The 18,471-nt window shown below is 36.1% G+C and overlaps 3 protein-coding genes across 3 annotated transcripts in view; 1 reads left to right on the top strand and 2 right to left on the bottom strand.

The window, feature by feature from the left end:
- The window catches only part of LOC115448301, a 22,781-nt gene extending 4,310 nt beyond the window's left edge, over positions 1 to 18,471 (bottom strand). The window contains exon 1 of the mRNA XM_037436534.1: positions 18,358 to 18,471. The gene's annotated coding sequence lies outside the window, so the exon portion shown is untranslated. The remainder of the gene's footprint in view (positions 1 to 18,357) is intronic.
- Positions 2,270 to 17,199, top strand: LOC115448307 (sorbitol dehydrogenase). Its single transcript, XM_030175702.2, has 8 exons — positions 2,270 to 2,397; positions 9,417 to 9,450; positions 9,715 to 9,848; positions 13,888 to 14,078; positions 14,441 to 14,625; positions 14,916 to 15,094; positions 15,490 to 15,611; positions 15,889 to 17,199. The coding sequence occupies exons 1-8, from the start codon at positions 2,344 to 2,346 to the stop codon at positions 16,064 to 16,066; spliced, it is 1,077 nt and encodes a 358-aa protein (XP_030031562.1). The 5' UTR covers positions 2,270 to 2,343; the 3' UTR covers positions 16,067 to 17,199.
- Positions 3,722 to 7,133, bottom strand: LOC119188654. The gene is made up of 2 exons (XM_037436530.1): positions 6,475 to 7,133; positions 3,722 to 6,218 (listed from the first exon to the last, which is right to left on the bottom strand). Exon 2 carries the CDS (start codon positions 6,163 to 6,165, stop codon positions 4,147 to 4,149), a length of 2,019 nt encoding a protein of 672 aa, XP_037292427.1. The 5' UTR covers positions 6,166 to 6,218; positions 6,475 to 7,133; the 3' UTR covers positions 3,722 to 4,146.

The following is an 18,471-nucleotide window of genomic DNA, read 5'->3' as shown; positions in this document are numbered from 1 at the left end:
CATCGAAGGACGCTCACGGCGTCGACGGGACGGCTGAGACTGATGTTTTGGGGTGTAGTTTCGGTATAACTTCCAGCCTAAATTCATTCGCAATCAAAGACACTTCTCTCATGTTTTCGACTGTGCAATGTTTTATTATGCTTTTATCTGTTTTTTTTTACAATAGGTCATTGACCAAAAAATTATCTTGGTACTCCAGAATTATATATTTTTTTTCATACATAGTGTTAACTTTTAAGCAATGAAAGACTGTTATTTACTTCGAAAGACTGGTAACAAATAATAATATATTGTAGACAGGTGCTGGCATTAGTCTCTAGGTTAATAGTGAAGAATTTTCTTATTTACATAGCAACTACCAGCTTATTTCAACACCGATAACATAGTTACCTTTTACCCGTTTTAATCTCTTTGACCTTTATATTAATAATTATTTATCAATTAAAGAAAAAATGAAATGGTGATTGATTTATACCTACAATGATTTAATAAATCTTTATTTATATTCCTAATTTAATTCATCTAAATTTAATAAAGGTTAATGAATTTAATGTATATATTTTTGGGTTGTAACCAGCATTGATAGACCGCCTTGGGTAGGCAGGATGTATCCAGTCAATTGGACTAGGATTAAATGTGGTATAGATGTCCAACTTACAAATCGAGTTATTTGAAAACGATTAATAGGGAGTTGGCCATGCTGTGCATGACCACTTTACGAAAGCATTTATCATCAAGGTAATCCCGTAACACTTGAATTTGTGTTCGGGCAAATTGGCTATTTAAAACGGTGTTTTTTTTGTTTATTAAAACATTTAATGCTATTTATTAAATAATAATAATGATTTATTATTTTTATAATGTGTAAATATTGTTCTTAAATTAAAATAGACCTAAATCTATTAAATTAGTTTTTTTAATAATTTGTATTTAATATAATAATAATTAGAATTATTTAATGACATGTTAGGAAAGTATTTTTTGTTTTATAAGTGTTCGAATTATAAAACAAAAAATACTTATTATTTTATTAGTTTTTCTATGTGTGTCTAAAGATGTTAGACAATGAATGGGGCATTCATTCTCCTGGCATGTTTATACCAAAAATCCTACATATTATAAATAACAAACTTGAACAGCACGGACCTCCTCTACCACTGAATATAATGTATCACGTTAAATAATATTACTTTTCGAGCCAATACCCTTGATATGTCAGTCTCTATCGAGAAATCAATACGTAAACCGAGGGTTATAAAAAACCATACAGTGAGGGAAAGTATGACCCTAATGGCGGGAACGCGTGCCAGTCGAAGGACCCTTCCATTGAACAGCTGCACAGCATCCATGAGCCGCATTGTGTAATCGAATCTTACTAATATAAATGCGAAAGTTTGTGAGATGTGTTTGGATGTTAGAAGTAAATGTAAAAACCGCTGAACGGATTTAGATGAAATTTAGCCTACGGATAGACCAATTACTGGAGAAACATATTGGTTTTTAAGTAAAGGTACCGTGGGAATATTATTAGCCGATTGAGCCGGTAGCAACACTTTAGTAATAATGCTATATGCAAATGGCTTTTGGCGATAACCACGTAACAGTAATAATTAACTTAATCAGTAAGTACCTGCGTTGTCACTTTGACTGTTAGTTATTATGCGATGTGAGGAAAATGATAAAATTGTACCTACTCGTAATGTAAAATGTAGGAGATAAAGAAAAAATATCTTTAGGAGGATCTGTTGATTTGCTTATAATGACGATCGATATATCTACCTGTGAACAACATTTTTTTTGATCTACCTGCATAACAAAAATATAAATCGTTTAATTGATTACTAACTTCGATAGATCACAACAAATATAAAATTATAACAGTGGAATATTAACGTAATTATGACATTACATTCCTTCGTTTGTTAATTAAATTTTAATTAAGTATTTGTTTTATCAAGGGCAGAACAACGTAGCCTCACTGCACCTGATGGTAAGTGAAGAGATGCCCAAAAATATGACGTCTGGCAAATGCCTCTCGGTCGTTCAGAATATTTTAATGAACGAAATTTTCTTAATAGCGCTTATAGTTGACAAGTAATTTGTGGTAACCACGGGGCTTCTGACTATTTATTCTTCCCGTCATACATTTCATTCATTCATTCATCCGTTCCGTGGTGAAATTCTAATAAAAATCTCGTGGAATGCGGCGGACAAAAATACCGCATACATATTTACGGACAGACACACCTCCTTTATATAATATTATGATTGTAGGAGTTAGGACAGTCTAGTAACACAATTGACAGTACCACGCCGACAGTCCGCCATCGCGCACGCGTGACCATGTCTGCCGATAACCTAACCGCAATTTTATATAAACCAAAAGATTTACAATTGGTGAGTACTCATTACTTAGTATTTAATAATTATATATGTATTTCAGTATGTAGATAGTGAGTATTATATCAAATAATACCCGCGTATATTATTTACTAAGTGCAGCGAACCGTGAACGTATTTACGTCTTTTTTTTATTTATGTTTTGTATGTGAAAAAAATACAAATGATTGCCAGCAAATATTTATTTCTATAGGTATTTATTTTTTCGGTCGTTCTCTTTAGTGATCAGATAAAAAATTGTATTGCTGTGTGAAACGTGTGTGGTTAATTTATTCTTATCACTTATCGGTATTAAATAGGAATAGTGTACAAAGTAATATTCAATATTAGTTTTTCTCTTCGTAAATAAAACTATTTTTCTCGACGTTTTGAAGACTTTGCAGCCTTCATGGTCACGGGGGGGACTTAATAGTTATATTTTCAATGTCTAACATTCGCGTAAACATAAGAAATAATATTTTTCATAATTTTTTATGTATAATAATATAATTAATATTTTTTATTCATAACTGTAGGAATCTTCTCCTACAATGGGACGATAACAGCTGATGAATGAACGAAAGTCGTTATCCATTTTGTATGGAGTGTCGGGTGAATAACCGATTAAAACAAAGGTCATGGCTTCAATTCCCGTTTGCAGAAGTTTGAGTTGCGACTAAATTATTCATAAATAAGGAATTCAATGTCAAGTTCATGGTTACTTATAGATCAATTATATTTATGTGTATATTTCATATTTTTCCTTCTAATTTCGAAGATAAGCGATAGGTTATCGTAACGCGGCTTGCCTAATCTAGTGGAAGTCCAATAGTCTGAGAACTGAGAGTTGCTAGGTTCGTTTCGAGATATATTGTTATAAGACATTATTAATATTGTTTTTAGGGTGCAGTATATATGTAATTAAAAAAAACAGTTGTTATATCTATGGCCGGCTTCGTAACAATAAAGTAAGCGTTAAAATTAATTACAGATATAAGTATTGCATGGAGGCAATGTGATTAAGATTAAAATCATGGAATATAATACCTACTCGTACTCTTGAGAAATTATTATTGTCTAATAGTATTTTAAGATTAGTCTAATAGTATTTAAAGCACTATAATCAGAAGTTATGTGTAAAAGTCGAATTCTTAATAGGTAGGTATACAAAGAATGTTAATTTTTATTGGATGAAATGAATTCTCCATTCGACGTCTACTTTTTTTCTTTATTTTTGACTAGGTTTTACCTGCAGCTACGCTCACGTGCAAAGGTTTATCCGAGATAAGTAAATATTTTCCGGGATAAAACGGTCCATCCCGGAATATCTAAAAGTTAAAAAAAAAATATGATGTTCAGTATTTCCAGAGATTAGCTTCTACGAATCTACAAACTCACAAACATTTCCTTTTTATTTTTACTACATTTTTTGTAATATAGGGGAAGGCCGGGCAAAGTGGATACCTTAAGATATTTAAGGTTATAGCAGAAAAGGTATAAGGTATAAAAACAAAATAACTAGTACTAATCAGTCTTTATTAATTGCTCTTACAAATACTGTCATCAATTAACTTAAATAATTAAACAAATATTAACTGGAAATAAAATTCAAAAAAGTACGAAAGTATTCGCTTTGCCCGGACCCCTGGGTAAAGCGGATACAGTACTCGGGAAAAGTGAATACTCATGTTAATAACTCTGGAAACGAGAGTAACAAACTTAATAAACTGAAAAAAAAACATAACTTGAACTTAAATAATTAGAAAATTAAGATTGGCAGTTATCACAAATATACCCTTCCGTGCCATCGAATGCGGAACATTCTTCGTGACACCATTGTTGACAAATATCACATCGAATCCAATCTTCAATAGGATTATCATCTTCTTCAATGTAAATTTCGCCGCAAAAAAAGCATAAAATATCCTTAAATTCTTTAATTTTCTTTGGCTGTTTAGCTTTTTTCTTATTCTTGTCAGTCTTGGTTTTCTTAGGAACAGTCTTAAAAGGAACTTTTATTGATTTATCATTCAGTCCTTTATTAACCTTCTTAACTTTATTTTTCTCAAATTTCTGCTTTTGGTCTTCCTTGATCGGCGTACTCGTTAATATTTCAGATTTTTGTAGTTTCCGTTTACGAGTGGTCATTGGTTTGGCAGGGTTTGGTATAGGTCTCAAAAGCAAAGGACTATAGTGGGAGGTTGAACATCCAGGTTCCGGATCTGGTGATTTATCACGGCTTGTATTTCGTTGAGAATTTTCTTCGGTCTCGGTCATCTCGGTCGTGTCAATTTTCTGAGCATTTATAGCTACATCGGGCTCAACAGCGGAGACAATTAGGGCACATCCAGGTTCTGGTTCAGGTGGAGGTGTACATCCAACCTCGCTAGTAATCTTTTCAGGTGTTTTAAAAGAGTCTGTAATTGGCGCAACAAGGGCTTCAAGCTCAGAAGGGGTAGCTCTGTTTGGAGGTGAAATTATTTCTACTAGAGGATCCACTGGATTTGGTGGAACAAATTCTTGAAAAAGTGAAGGTAAAGGGGTTGAAGAAGTTTCTGCAAGAGATCCTGGAATATCAATCCTTTCTGGTGAGCTTGTACCTTCTGTGCCAATATTCATGTTAGATGTGCCTGCAATCACATCGGCTGGTTCGAAATCTTCGTCACCAAAAGCATATTTATTCACTGGCCAAATACCAGGTTTTTTAAAACCATGAACGGCATTTATAGCTACTGCACATTTCAGAAAAGCCGGTGATAGCAGTCTGGCCACATCGTATTGATTTATAATGCGTCCAGGGTGAGATTTTTGGAAAGCATTTACCTCCCTTTCAAAATATGTTTTTAATGGGCCGTAAACGGCTACATCCATGGGCTGCATCTTATGCGTTGTATGTGGAGCCAAGGATAAGATTACGATGTTGTTCTTGCTAGCGTAATCCAAAGCTGGATAATACTTATGGCTCTCATGGTTGTCCAATAGTAGAAGTATCTTTTTCTCAGGTGTAGGCCGAACATGTTCCACGAAGAAACGCATCCAATCAAGAAATACCTCTCCTGAAGTCCAACCATTTGGAGTACAGGTTCCTTGAGTGCCAGGTGGCGCACCATCAAGTAGTCTAGGTTGCATCTTCTTCCTGGCAAAAATTAAGAATGGTGGGAGAAACGAACCAGCGGCATTACAGCAACCGATGACCGTAGTTAATTGACCACGTTCTGCACTGGCAATTATGCCAACTTGTTTCTTTCCTTTCGTTGATAGCACTTTAGGTGGCTTATTGGTGGTTGTCGATATACCTGTCTCATCCATGTTGTACAATCTAGATGCATCAATGTCATGTTTTGCAGTCAAAGCTTCAAGGTTTTCATAAAAACGTCCAACTTCACGTCTGTTAAATCCTTTAGCCCTTGCAACCGATGTTGCTTCTGGAGTCCTCAGGGAAATTTGATTATGGCGAGACAAAAATGACGATAACCAGTCATCTCCTGCTTTTTCGTACTTGTCCCAGTTTTTCGGATACTTCAAATTATTTTTTTTAGCGTATATGAATGCCAAATTTTTGAACTCGTCTCGAGTTAGGCCAAAAAATACAACATCCATATCCTTCAGATATGTCAATAACTCCATCTCCTGATCTTCATTAAAAACAGGACGAAATCGACCCAATTTTGGAGTAGTGATGCCGGTTTTGACGTGTCTGTACAAGGTTGCATAGGCCAACCCATACTTTTTAGCTGTGCTCTTTATGGATTCCCCAGCTTTGCACAAATTGATAGCCGTTTTCATGACATTCTCATCCCACGACCCTTGTTTAGTTTTTTTTTATATTTATTAACCATCTGAAACAAATAAACAACATGATGAAATCACAAGTCAATAATAACAAATGGCGGGCAAAGTGGATACCATATTCACTTTGCCCTATTCTCTTTGCCCGACTAGGTAACTTTTGAGGTAAACAAAATTTGTACAAAAAAGAATAATTCTAAACTTCTGTGAAAGATACAATAAAAACCTACTTTGACATGGTACTGAATTTGAATATTTGTGAAGATCAAGAACTAATAAGACTGAAAATAAAATCAATATACTAACCTTGTAAAATCAATCTTTTTTCACGAAAACACAAATCTCCCCTCTGCGGGTGCCACGCGACGGTGCCTCCTGCTCAAGTATTTGCCGCGCACTAAACCAAGATGGCGGAACGCCACTACGGTGGAGTGATGAGCGTCGAACGAATAATTTAGAAGTAGTGGGGACTATTCGCTTTGCCTGGGGTATTCACTTTGCCCGGCTTTCCCCTAAGTATAGTTTATAATATAACAGTAGATTACATACTTATCTGTAACAATAGTGACAACCGGCTATGATGATACTATGATCCCTTTTCACTGTCATGGTTTGAATACGAAGAATATAGTTATCACTATTAGATAGCCATGCCCTTTGACCGATAACAGAGATAAATTAGTTGATAGCTCTAAATCTTAGTATCCATATAATGTGTGTTTACATGTTTATGTGGCTTCCTCTATTATCACATGTAACCTTTGAAGTGAAGGCACTAATCAAATCGTATGGAACAGTTGTAAACATACGACAAAACACTTTTAATAAAGATTAAAAAAAGATTAACCCCCTTATTCATAGACGTTATTTATTAAAGGACGGAGCATTGCTGTTATAACAAGTCTGTTTCTCAGCTTCGTTTGTTTATCTGGCAGCAAACTAGTTCAAGTTGTATCTCAATATTAGCCAATCACAACGGCCCTATGTTTACGCACTATGAAGGCCGCAATGCCTTCAGCACTGAGAAACGAGACTTGTTATCACAGCAATGCTCCATCCTTAGATAAATAACGTCTATGAATAAGGAGGTTAAGTATACAGCAGTTGCGAAGGGTCCATATAACCCGATTCCTGCCGGCTTCCTTTATGAAGAATCTAGTGATTTGCAGACCGTATTATGAATATTAGCACCTGTAGGTATGTTGTGTTGAGTTCCATTTCAGAAAATTTCTCTTTTCGCCATTGGTATATAGTTATTTTGTAATTGCGTTAATTTCGAAACATTTGACAAGCTTTCCACAAATTACAAATCCGCACAACTCAACTGTTTTTCAATTCGAAATTGCACCAATTTTAGACGTTTGACTTGAAAATCGAACCTACAAGTTCACGGTTGAAAACCCACTAAGTGCCCTGCCACTAAAGCATGCTGCATACAAATATTTGTACTTATAGCTCATATCCGGCGCCAGTGTCTTTCAAATGTTATTATGTACAGATAAGAGACGTTAGCTAAACAATACTAATCAGTCTGTAAAATTAGCATACTAAAACTAATTGAGAATAACAAACAAATTCACCAGTTACTATTTACGATACGTATTCAGAGAAGGTAAAAATAAAATGAATACAATAATAGAGACTACTTTTATAAAAATACGTTTATTAAAAATGTTTACTAATCCATATTCTAACGAAAAAGAATTCTCAAAATCCATGCAAAAATAATTGATTATAAAGCTTTGTAATTTGGTGGAGGAGGTATCTGTCAAATAAGACTAGCAAACTGTGACGGCACCGAATATCACAAGCTTTAATGCTGCGTGTGCGAAAAAGAGACAGTGTTTACGCAATTGTTACACATTAAAATAAAACTATTTAATGGATTTTTTCGCGGTTGTTATAATATAATTTTCTCCCGAAAATTGATCGTTTTATTTTAACAATTTTGATGCGGATTTCATGAATTTATATTAGTTTTACTAGGATGTTTGCGCCTCACCAGTGTAAAAAGCACCTCCCGCTACAAAAGTCTGTAAACCACTATACGATGCCATTGCCATCTACTTAACAATTCATATTGTAAAAATACATTTTCCATGGGAGCAAATTACCAGGATAAGTTTAGTCTATGTATGTCTATAAATTGAATTCATTCAGGACATGGTCTACCCTAGTACCAAATTTTATTCAAATCCGTTCAGTTGTTCCTGCGTTTACTTCTTACATACAAACATTTTCACAAACTTTCGCATTTATAATTAAGATTAAGATAAGATTCCATAATACCCTAGTCATTGTATATAAATTGGCTCGTAAAGTTCGATATCTACATACTTTAAAGGTACTCAATCATTAGGTCGTAATTTACAAGGGTATTATCTTATTTTTAAATAATAAAAACGGATTACATTTTATTCAATTGATATATACTTATCTGATATGTTGGTCCTTACAAATTACTACTAATAGGTATTTGCAACAGAAAACGTTAAACAGCAATTATTTCCTTGCAAGGCGTGAGTATACTACTTTTACTAAGTACCGTAAATCAATCTCAGTTTTAGGTAAAATCTCAAGTAGACATTTACCCCCTCATTCATAGACGTTATTTACCTATGGACGGAGCATTGCTGTAAATAACGTCTATGAATATGGAACTATTTTATAAACCAAGCTCAAGTTCTCAGATGAGTCCGCGCTGTTGCGTAAACAAAATACACTTATCGCAAACGGTCACATATTGTGACTTAAGATGTCATTTAAACTTATGTCGATTGTCAATATAAGTAGATTTATTAAATAGCGATTATCTTAAGATGCTGACCTTAATTTTACATTATCTCAGGCGATATCGCGCTTAGGAGCGAAACTAAGTTGCATCTACACTTCCCTAAGTACCTACTATGTTCATTTTCTGCTTGAAGAACAATATTATGTAGGTATGTACGCGATGCAGGCTAGCTACAGATCTTTAGGAGAGGCCTATGTATGTTCAGTAGTGGACTTTATGTGGCTGATGATCATGAAGTAAAAGAACTGATACGAAGTAATGCATTTTATACATCTGCGTTTTATAAGCTCAATAATATTGCTGGATCCCAACATATTTCTCCTTTTTATCTTTAAACTATTGCTGACCGTCAGAAACATACCATCAAAAAAGGTCCTCAGGCAGTGTGGAATGATATTACAATTCACAATCTCGTTTTCGTTTCCTTTATTACAATTTCGCTTTCGTTTCCCAGGTACAAACACCAATACCTGAAATAGCTGAAGATGGTAAGTACTTGTTATGCATAAAAAGGTATAACTTAGAATAAGTCGGAATACCTAACATTAAAAAACAGTTAATTTCTTTTCGAACTGTAAAAATAAAAATAACAGCTCCATAAGAGTTGTTATAACACTAACGGAAATATTCGATTTAAGAAAAAGAACAGAAACTGCCTGTTAATGAAAAGAACTGGCCGTTAGAAACTTTTTTTTAACCTAACCCAACCTAATGTGACACGGCTGATCTTATTGAGTTGTTTCTCCGTCCAGAGGTGTTGTTGCACATGGCGTGCGTGGGCATCTGTGGGTCGGACGTCCACTACTGGCAGAGCGGCGCGTGCGGCCACTTCGTACTCAAGGAGCCCATGATCATGGGCCATGAGGCTTCCGGGGTCGTCGCTAAGGTGAGGGATACTGATCGAGGATCAGGGTACATGATTATTAAACTTGCATTGAAAGTTGTCTGAGATATAGGAAAGAGAAAAATAAATGTGACGTAATCATTAAACTAACTAAACTTGACCACACTTCAATCGAACTTGTTTTTACGGGTAAGTAATTACCTATACTCACAATAGGGAAGGAAAAAGTAAATGGTAAAAGTAGGTTACAACATCTGTAGCTCCGCAAATCTTACAATTACAATAAATGCAGTGCTTATAACGTTAGTAGGTAGGAGTGTGTTTGTTTACATTTTTTTTCCTTCCTTGAATGTTGTTGCTTATTGTCAATTAAGGCAATGCCCCCATAAAATCAGCACTCTAACCCTATTTTTAGAAACTATTTATTCGAATTTTATAATACATATACTTAGAAAAAAGATTGAACATCATATTTCTACAACATTTTATCTTTAGTTTGGTTGTTTTAAATTTGTAATGAAACAAAATTTTTAATTTCCTGTATTATTTTTAATTTCCTAAAGTTCATATAATTTTAATTAGCAACCAACACTATTCGATAGAACAATTTTTCAAAAGAAAAAAAATATTTTTTTGATGTAATTTGTTGGATATTCATACATTTACGGCGTATGAGCCCCGACATATGTTGTAAATGTATGAAACAAATGCTCAAGAAAGTTTGCTCGTTAGGAGGAGAACCTGAAGTAAACATCTCAACGATGTGAGCTAAGCTAATTTAGCTTAGTTTTCGGTGTACAATTTATAACATTGTAAGATATTTTGGCGCTGTCATCAAACTATGTCCAATGTCGTACTAATTAACTTGCAAACTGCGCAAAACAAGCCGCTAAGACTAGTAATTCAAGGTCGCCGTATCCTGTCACTTGACATTTCGACCACTCGACTCGTGGTAGGTGTGTCTAAGCGCGTGCGCACACACCCGTGTGTCTACGTCACGTCAACCTACCTTGAACTTCATTTGGCTTCGGTGACCTAGATGATGTAACGATCGAAAGTGTTGTGTTATCACTGTATTTTTATTTTTTAAAGATTCGATGATTTCGACTTATAGCTAGCTGATTCTGGTTGTTTTAGGACATCTATATTTCTCGAAATGCTCAGAAGTTTATTTCTGTCCAAAAAAAGACTGAATTACTTACATCAACCCTGTAGGAATTCAACATTCTTATTCATTCATTAATCAAACAATAGCTCATAAACATAAAAACCAATTAAGCATATTGTTATTAAACTAAATATTAACAACGATTAACGGCGTGGATATTGTCATTCTTTTAACTTGAATAAATAACGTAATAATAACATAATTGTAACCAAATATATCCATACCAATTTACTATCATAATACTTCAAGCAAATGTTTAGAAGTAAATAGCTAGAAAAAAAAATCCATTACCACAATTCCGGGCAATGAAAGAATTATAAAATTGTACGTAAACGTGACTAAAGTCTACGAGTGACGTTTGTATCTATTTAATGCAAAAATAACCTCACGAACTAAATATATCTCGAAACGACGAGATTTTATATAGCTTTAGGTCCTCTCTCGGACATTTTCACAAGCTCCACGACTGAGATGCGCACCATAGGTTTTATTTTTATTTTTTTGTGTACCGGACCCCGCATTCAGTGCGAGGGGAAGCCTGCAAATGCGATACTGGAATCCCCCAACTTAGCGTCTGCAGGGGTTTGGAGGAAAGTTGGGATTGGATATATGGGGAAGGAAGTATGTGGGAAGGAGAAGGAACCCTCTTAGGATGGGAGAAGAGAAGGTCAGAAAATGTTCGCGAGCCTTCGTAGGTGTCAATGTGAATTGGCAACCATGAGGTTTATACTAAAATGAAAAATGTCCTCCCATTGGCATGGTGAATTTGGTGTTGAGACCTAGCGCACGAGAATTGCCTGCGGGGACGACACAATTTTATTTTTACTTCCTAGAATACATATTATGTCAGGCGAATATGCATAATATTATACTTATACATAAACAATACGATATATTTTAGCAATATTTGCTCTCCAACTCAGTGGAAACACTCTCTCATATAAATGTAGATTATCAATTATGCATACTGTAAAGTCGAGAACCAGTATCTTTATTGCGGTTATTATTTAGTTGAAACTGATAACAGTTTAAATTGCACAACATCTGATAAGAGGTATGCGGTATGTTTGGATACAGTTCTTACCTTATTTCCTCTCGGATTCTCAATATTAACAACTGACTTAGACTACCCCCAACAAAACGGCAAGTTAACCGTATTTTTAGAGGCTATCAATTCGAAATTCATATTACATATAGAAAGAAAAGTAAACATCACATCTTTGCAGTATGTTATTTTTAGTTCCTTAATGTTTTGTTATAATGTGGATATCGTTACGTAATGATTTCTCCTGTTTACGCGAATGTTAGACATTGAAATAAAAGTATTATTCGGTTTTTATAGTGGTTTTAATTTTATAATGTAAATGCCACTACAATTGTGGATTCTGTGCATCTCTCTTCATAAAGTACACATCATTTTAATTTGTAACCAACTCTATTAGATTGACAATATAATAAGGAATATTTAGGTATCATTTTTTTTCAAAAAGATCTAAAATAATTTTTTTAAGGAAATTATTCGTAAATCTATTTCCACCTGTAACTTGCACGTCTTAAATGTATGAAACGAATGCGCAAGGTCGTTAGCCTGCGGGTATAAATTCAAATGATATTCAAATTATATTAATTATTCAGTTAAAAATATTTTCCTTCATATTGTTATTAAACCTTATTTTTTTATTTTAATATATAGGTATTTCAAAAATAGCGGCGTGAATCAAGATTATTCTTATTTTTTTAAAATTTATTGTAACTAGCATGGTTGTAAACATAAATCTCGATTTTAAATATTCAATTGAAACGAAAATTTGCCTTTTGTAAACTAAAGGTCATGACAACCTATTGGTTTAAAACGAAACTATTATGAAGGGACATTGCATAACGGTTTTCTATTAAAACGACCATGACTGCTTATTGTAACAAATAGCAAGATAATAAAAGATCCTACAGCAAGTTACATTTACATAGCTAACAAAGCAGTAGTATAAAGTATTCTGAATTCATTCTGAATTTTTCAGTCAATTTCTATCTACATACTTTGACTGCCTCAATGACGTGGTTATACGAAACGACTGGATCGGGCAAAGTGATATTACGTTTTTAATCAGTAACTGCCCGAAGTCTGGAATTTGTGCCCGAATTGGCGATGGGCTTGTCCCCTATTACATCATGAGGCCCGATATGGCGATAAGCTCGGCCCCATCATAATATCAAGGCATGGAATACACACGGCGGGAAGTGAGTGCGTCACTTGCGCCTCTGCCTACCCCTACGGGGATAAAAGATGTCAGTGTGAATTTGTGTTAATGCAGATACATACATATCCTTTATTAAATTGTCTACCTAATAATGGTGGTTGCAAATTAAAATGACGTGTACTTTAGGATTTATATACAGGGAATTAACAATTTTAGTGGCATTTTATTATAAAAGTAGCTTTTGCTGGCGTTTTCGCCTCCATGAAAAAGATTGCGTGAAGAGTGGGGTCACCGCCTTAGAAGTTAGACTTATTTATATTTCCGGAAACGACTACTTAATACAGTATCAACCTACTCGCTAAGACGTAACGTTAGAAATCTTTATGAGGGAAGACGTAAAACGAATAATCCTTATTACAAGACAAGTGTTCAAGGCAAGCAAATAATAAATGTTTACATAAGGTCCGATAACAGAAATTAACGTGAACATGTCAAAGTAAGAAATTAACACCATCTTTAGTTTTCGCTTATGTGTTCGATAATGAAACTTACAAACATCACAGATTATGGGTCTGTTTCACAAGTTGTAACAAAATATTTGACAGTTACCGTATTATACAGCTAATGTAAATAGGATTATATTTTCGGAATTTTGATTCAAACCCTCGTCCTTTCCTTCATTTAGCACCTACTTACAATTACTGTAATGTTCCAGGTTGGTTCTAAAGTGAAGACCCTGAAGGTAGGTGACCGCGTGGCGATCGAGCCGGGCGTGTCGTGCCGCTACTGCGAGTTCTGCAAGACCGGCCGCTACCACCTCTGCCCCGACATGCAGTTCTGCGCCACGCCCCCTGTGCACGGCAACCTCGTCAGATACTACAAGCACGCTGCAGATTTTTGTTTCAAGTGAGTGAGTTACCGTAGGCGTTTGTCGCCTTAAGCCTTTTGGTAATTCTTTTCTCTGCTCTGCAGTTTGTCATCTTTTAGATATCCGTTTGTTACCTTTTGGTAAAAAACCAAATATTTGAGCCTATAGACTGGATGGGTTTAGCGCTATATCTTCACACTATAAAACGCTTTCCACTCACTATTTAGCTTACAACCCCAAGAAATGATGAAATATAATTAATATTCAGATATAATAGCTTTTTAGTCTATGCAAGTACCAGATTGCATCCTAGTTCATTGAGCGCTTTATAGGTAACCCAATTACAAATCTCCCAAACATATTCACAACATCTTGTTTATGATGTTTATTATTTCTTCAGACTTCCAGACCACGTGACTATGGAAGAAGGCGCTCTGCTAGAGCCGCTATCGGTAGGCATCCATGCGTGCCGGCGCGGCGGCGTCAGCGCGGGACACGTAGTGCTGGTGCTCGGCGCCGGGCCCATCGGTCTCCTCACCATGCTGGCGGCCAAGGCTTTCGGAGCTAGCAAGGTTCTTATTACAGGTATGTAAGGAATTCTGGGCTAGGAATTAAGCTTTTAATATATTTTCACCATCACTATTTCAGTCTTTTCATTAGTCTACTGCTGGACCTAGGCTTCTACTTTAGCACACCATTTTCTTCAGCCCTATATATTTACATATACGTCCGGCAAAGTGTCACAGAACCTGATCCATACTGTGTGGAGTGGCGTCTCTTAAGTATCGATTGACGTGAGATTATTGTTCCTCGCTAGATATAATTATACCACCCTATTCGATACCTCATATAAAGGCTGGTTCCGTTCTTTCTAGATATTCTGGAGTCTCGCCTAGAGTTCGCGCGTCAGATGGGCGCGGACCACACGTTGTTGGTGACGCGCGAGTCGAACGAGGGCGAGCTGGTGCGCGCCGTGCACGAGCTGTTGGGCGGACACCCCGACGTGTCCTTCGACGCTAGCGGCGCGCAGGCCACCGTGCGGCTGTCCTTATTGGTAAGGCTAAAGTACTCAGGCAATGCTTAATTTGGATTTTTAAACCAGCAATGTCCAAACGATTATTGTACTAAATATCAAAATACTTTAAAAAGTATATTATGTAAATAGCGGCTCGATTCGTCAGCACAGGCGAAGAGTAGTTAGGGGCGAGTAGTGCGAGCAGAAAGTGTACAGCGAGTCCAATAGTAAACGAGCATCTATCTAGGAACCAATGGCACGAAATATCGAAGTATTTGACGTCAAACTGACCAATGACAATTGTGCTCAGGACTCGTGCCGCTATCGCTCGCCTGGTCTCCCCAAACAGCACATTAATAAATGTTTAAGTCATTAGATATTTACGTTACAATAAGTTCCTATTACACTAATAGTTTTAATTCATTGGTGTGAAGGCGACCAAGTCAGGCGGTGTGGCGGTGTTGGTGGGTATGGGTGCGCCGGAGCAGACAGTTCCGCTGGCGGGGGCTCTCGCGCGGGAGGTCGACATCAGGGGCATCTTCAGATACGTTAATGAGTGAGTATACATATCGTATAGCATATATTGAAACTTGCTTTACTGGAATAAGTCACGAGTACAGAATAATAACGGTAGGGCGAACTCGCGTATGTACGAAATGGACGATAGAGTAGCCGTACTGCACCTTTGAGAAATAGACAACAAGCATCGATTGAGAAACTAATCACAGGAAATATCGACGCGTTGGACGTCAAATCAACCAATCACGAATATGCTCACGACTCATGCCTTTATTTTTTCCTTTATTTACTATAATGGGACACTTGCCTTGCAGCTACCCCACAGCGCTCGCGATGGTGGCAAGTGGTAAAATCAACGTGAAGCCGCTAGTAACGCACCATTTCCCCCTGGAGGACACGCTGCAGGCGTACGAGGTGGCGCGGCAGGGGCTCGGCATCAAGGTCATGATCCACGTGCAGCCACGAGACGCCAACAATCCTCAGAAGTTCTAGAAATACTAAGATTGCAGACGGGGACGGCGTGTTTTGTACGCACCGACAGCGCAAATAATATAAGAGTCGTTAACTATGTACTTTTATATGCAAATGTTCGTGTCGCTGACCACACGCTTCAAAAATAATTAAAACGCGCAGTAAACACGGTTTACGGCTGTTTTTTATAAACGATCCCAATCTTTATCAATCTTCGATCCGATCTCGAGGTTAAACTAATTAAATTAAGTCATTTATAGGTATTTCAAAAAGCTTTGTTCTGATTGCTCCATTTTCACGATGGTTTGAAAAAATCGATTAAGATCGTTTATTGAAAATGGCGGTTAATTGGAAATAATAGATTGAAAAAATTAGCGCGCGTTGTCGCCCTTATAAAATTCGTCGTGTGCATAGAACCTAAAACAGATCTAGGTGACCGTCAGACAGTCTGTCTCGGTCGGTTTATCGACTATTGTACTAAGTCCACTGTTCATGGCTTGCCAAGATATAAATAGAAATCATTATAGTAAGAGGCGCAAGTCGTGAGCACAAATGAACACTGTGGGAGAGCTCGCGTTTGTACATATTGAACAAAAGTGTATGGCACGTGTAAACGAGCATCGATTGAGGAACCAATCGCGCTGCACGTTGGCGCGTTGGACGTGAAGCCGACCAATCAGGAGTGTGCTCACGACTCGTGCCTCTTACTTTACCAGAATTGAAGTACCCACCTTATTCGATGATATTGAAAAATAATTACCTAGTATGATATTGGTTATTCGTTATTCATGGATATTTGTCTGCGTCCTAATTCATGCGAAGCTGTTATCAAATTTAAATCTGCATTCTGCAGTGTTTAGATACTGGCAGTCTTGTTTCGACATACTTTTGCCGCCATATCAATTAAAAAAGCAGCTTCTTTAACTAGAATTTTTAATATGGGAGGAAATAAAAATTGGACATTAAGCTATTGGTGACGCCTATAAAATGCTCTTTTATAATGAAATCAAGAATAGTTTATACAGGAACAACGAATGTATATTTATGTGATGTAATGTACCTATTTATTATACAAAAATTCAATGCAGATGCTTTAAAAAATATGAAATTAAATGTACAGTTGTGATAATTTCAATAAATGATATTACGTTTAATTATTAATGAGTTTATTGATATCCTTTCCAAAATTAAACATTTTCACTATCACTCGAGAGATAATGCAGTTATTTATCAGTGAAAATATATTAAAAACCAGTACCTACTTCTAGCCGGAATTTACGCATTATCGTATAATATACGTACAGAATAAATTAACATATTTACTATTTATAAGACAACACCATACGTACAAAAAGAGGCACATGCTGCCGTTTTCAATCCTATATGTTTGGCTGTGATTACACGCTATTCTATTCGAAGTTACATGAAAAACTATTCTTATTTTAGTCCCAAATACGTTCTCGGAGCGCTGACAAAATTATAATGTTTCGATTTAAATATACTATAGCCCGTTAATTCGCACTAGGAATACTGATTAGTAGATTAAAAGACTGCTCTCTTCACACAAACCTGACGCCTTTATGATAGTAAAATTTTAGGTAACGGCTTCGCGCGAATTAGAATTCGATCCCGGCATAAAAAGTATCCCATAACCCTTAGGGATAAAGGAGCATCCTAAAAATGTGAAGAAAGGTATACAAAGAGTGTTAGAGCAATAAAAATGCACGGCGCCCAGCGTCTTAGCATACAGCGTACTTAAGAATTAGGAAACCAAGGGCCCAGGTGCAAATGATAGTGGACCACGACCCAGTGCAAGATTATTGAACCAGTGGGGAAGATAAAATGAAATACCACTGATTAAGGTTAAGGGACCCCGGTAAACCACCTACGGTAACTACGTGCCTATTATGGAGGTGTCCTAAATCCAAATAAACTATTTAAAAAGAAACTAACTCTACATACGAACAAGACATATTTTGTACAAGGCTGTTCACTCAGAGCTGTTCATACCAACAAGTAATTTGTTTAATCAAGGCGACGATGGGTAGATCCTCAGAAGAACTTGTCATGTCATGTGAACATTGTCAACTAGTTGCCCAAAGAGTGTACATAGATTGGAAACGGCGAAAAATGTGAAAAATGAATATGTATAGGTAAATACTTATTTAAATGATTTTTTTTCTTTACTTATTGCTATTTATGTTGTAACAATTTTACATAACAGATTAATGTCCTTTTATCTACAGTTATGTAAGATGTGCCATTTGAGTATCACTGTTTACGAATAATAATAAACTATAATAGGTACTTACAGCAACATAACAAGTGATTCCCAAACTTTGACAGTCACTCTCGACCACATTTACTTAATATTAATGTCTTCGGCACCCAATTGCAGAATCAAGTATCGAAAAGGTACACGTGGT

This window comes from Manduca sexta, chromosome 8 (genome assembly GCF_014839805.1).
Source record: "Manduca sexta isolate Smith_Timp_Sample1 chromosome 8, JHU_Msex_v1.0, whole genome shotgun sequence".
Classification (NCBI taxonomy): domain Eukaryota; kingdom Metazoa; phylum Arthropoda; class Insecta; order Lepidoptera; family Sphingidae; genus Manduca; species Manduca sexta.
The sequence above is the reverse complement of the archived record's forward strand: the minus strand, read 5'-3'. Positions and strand labels throughout refer to the sequence as shown.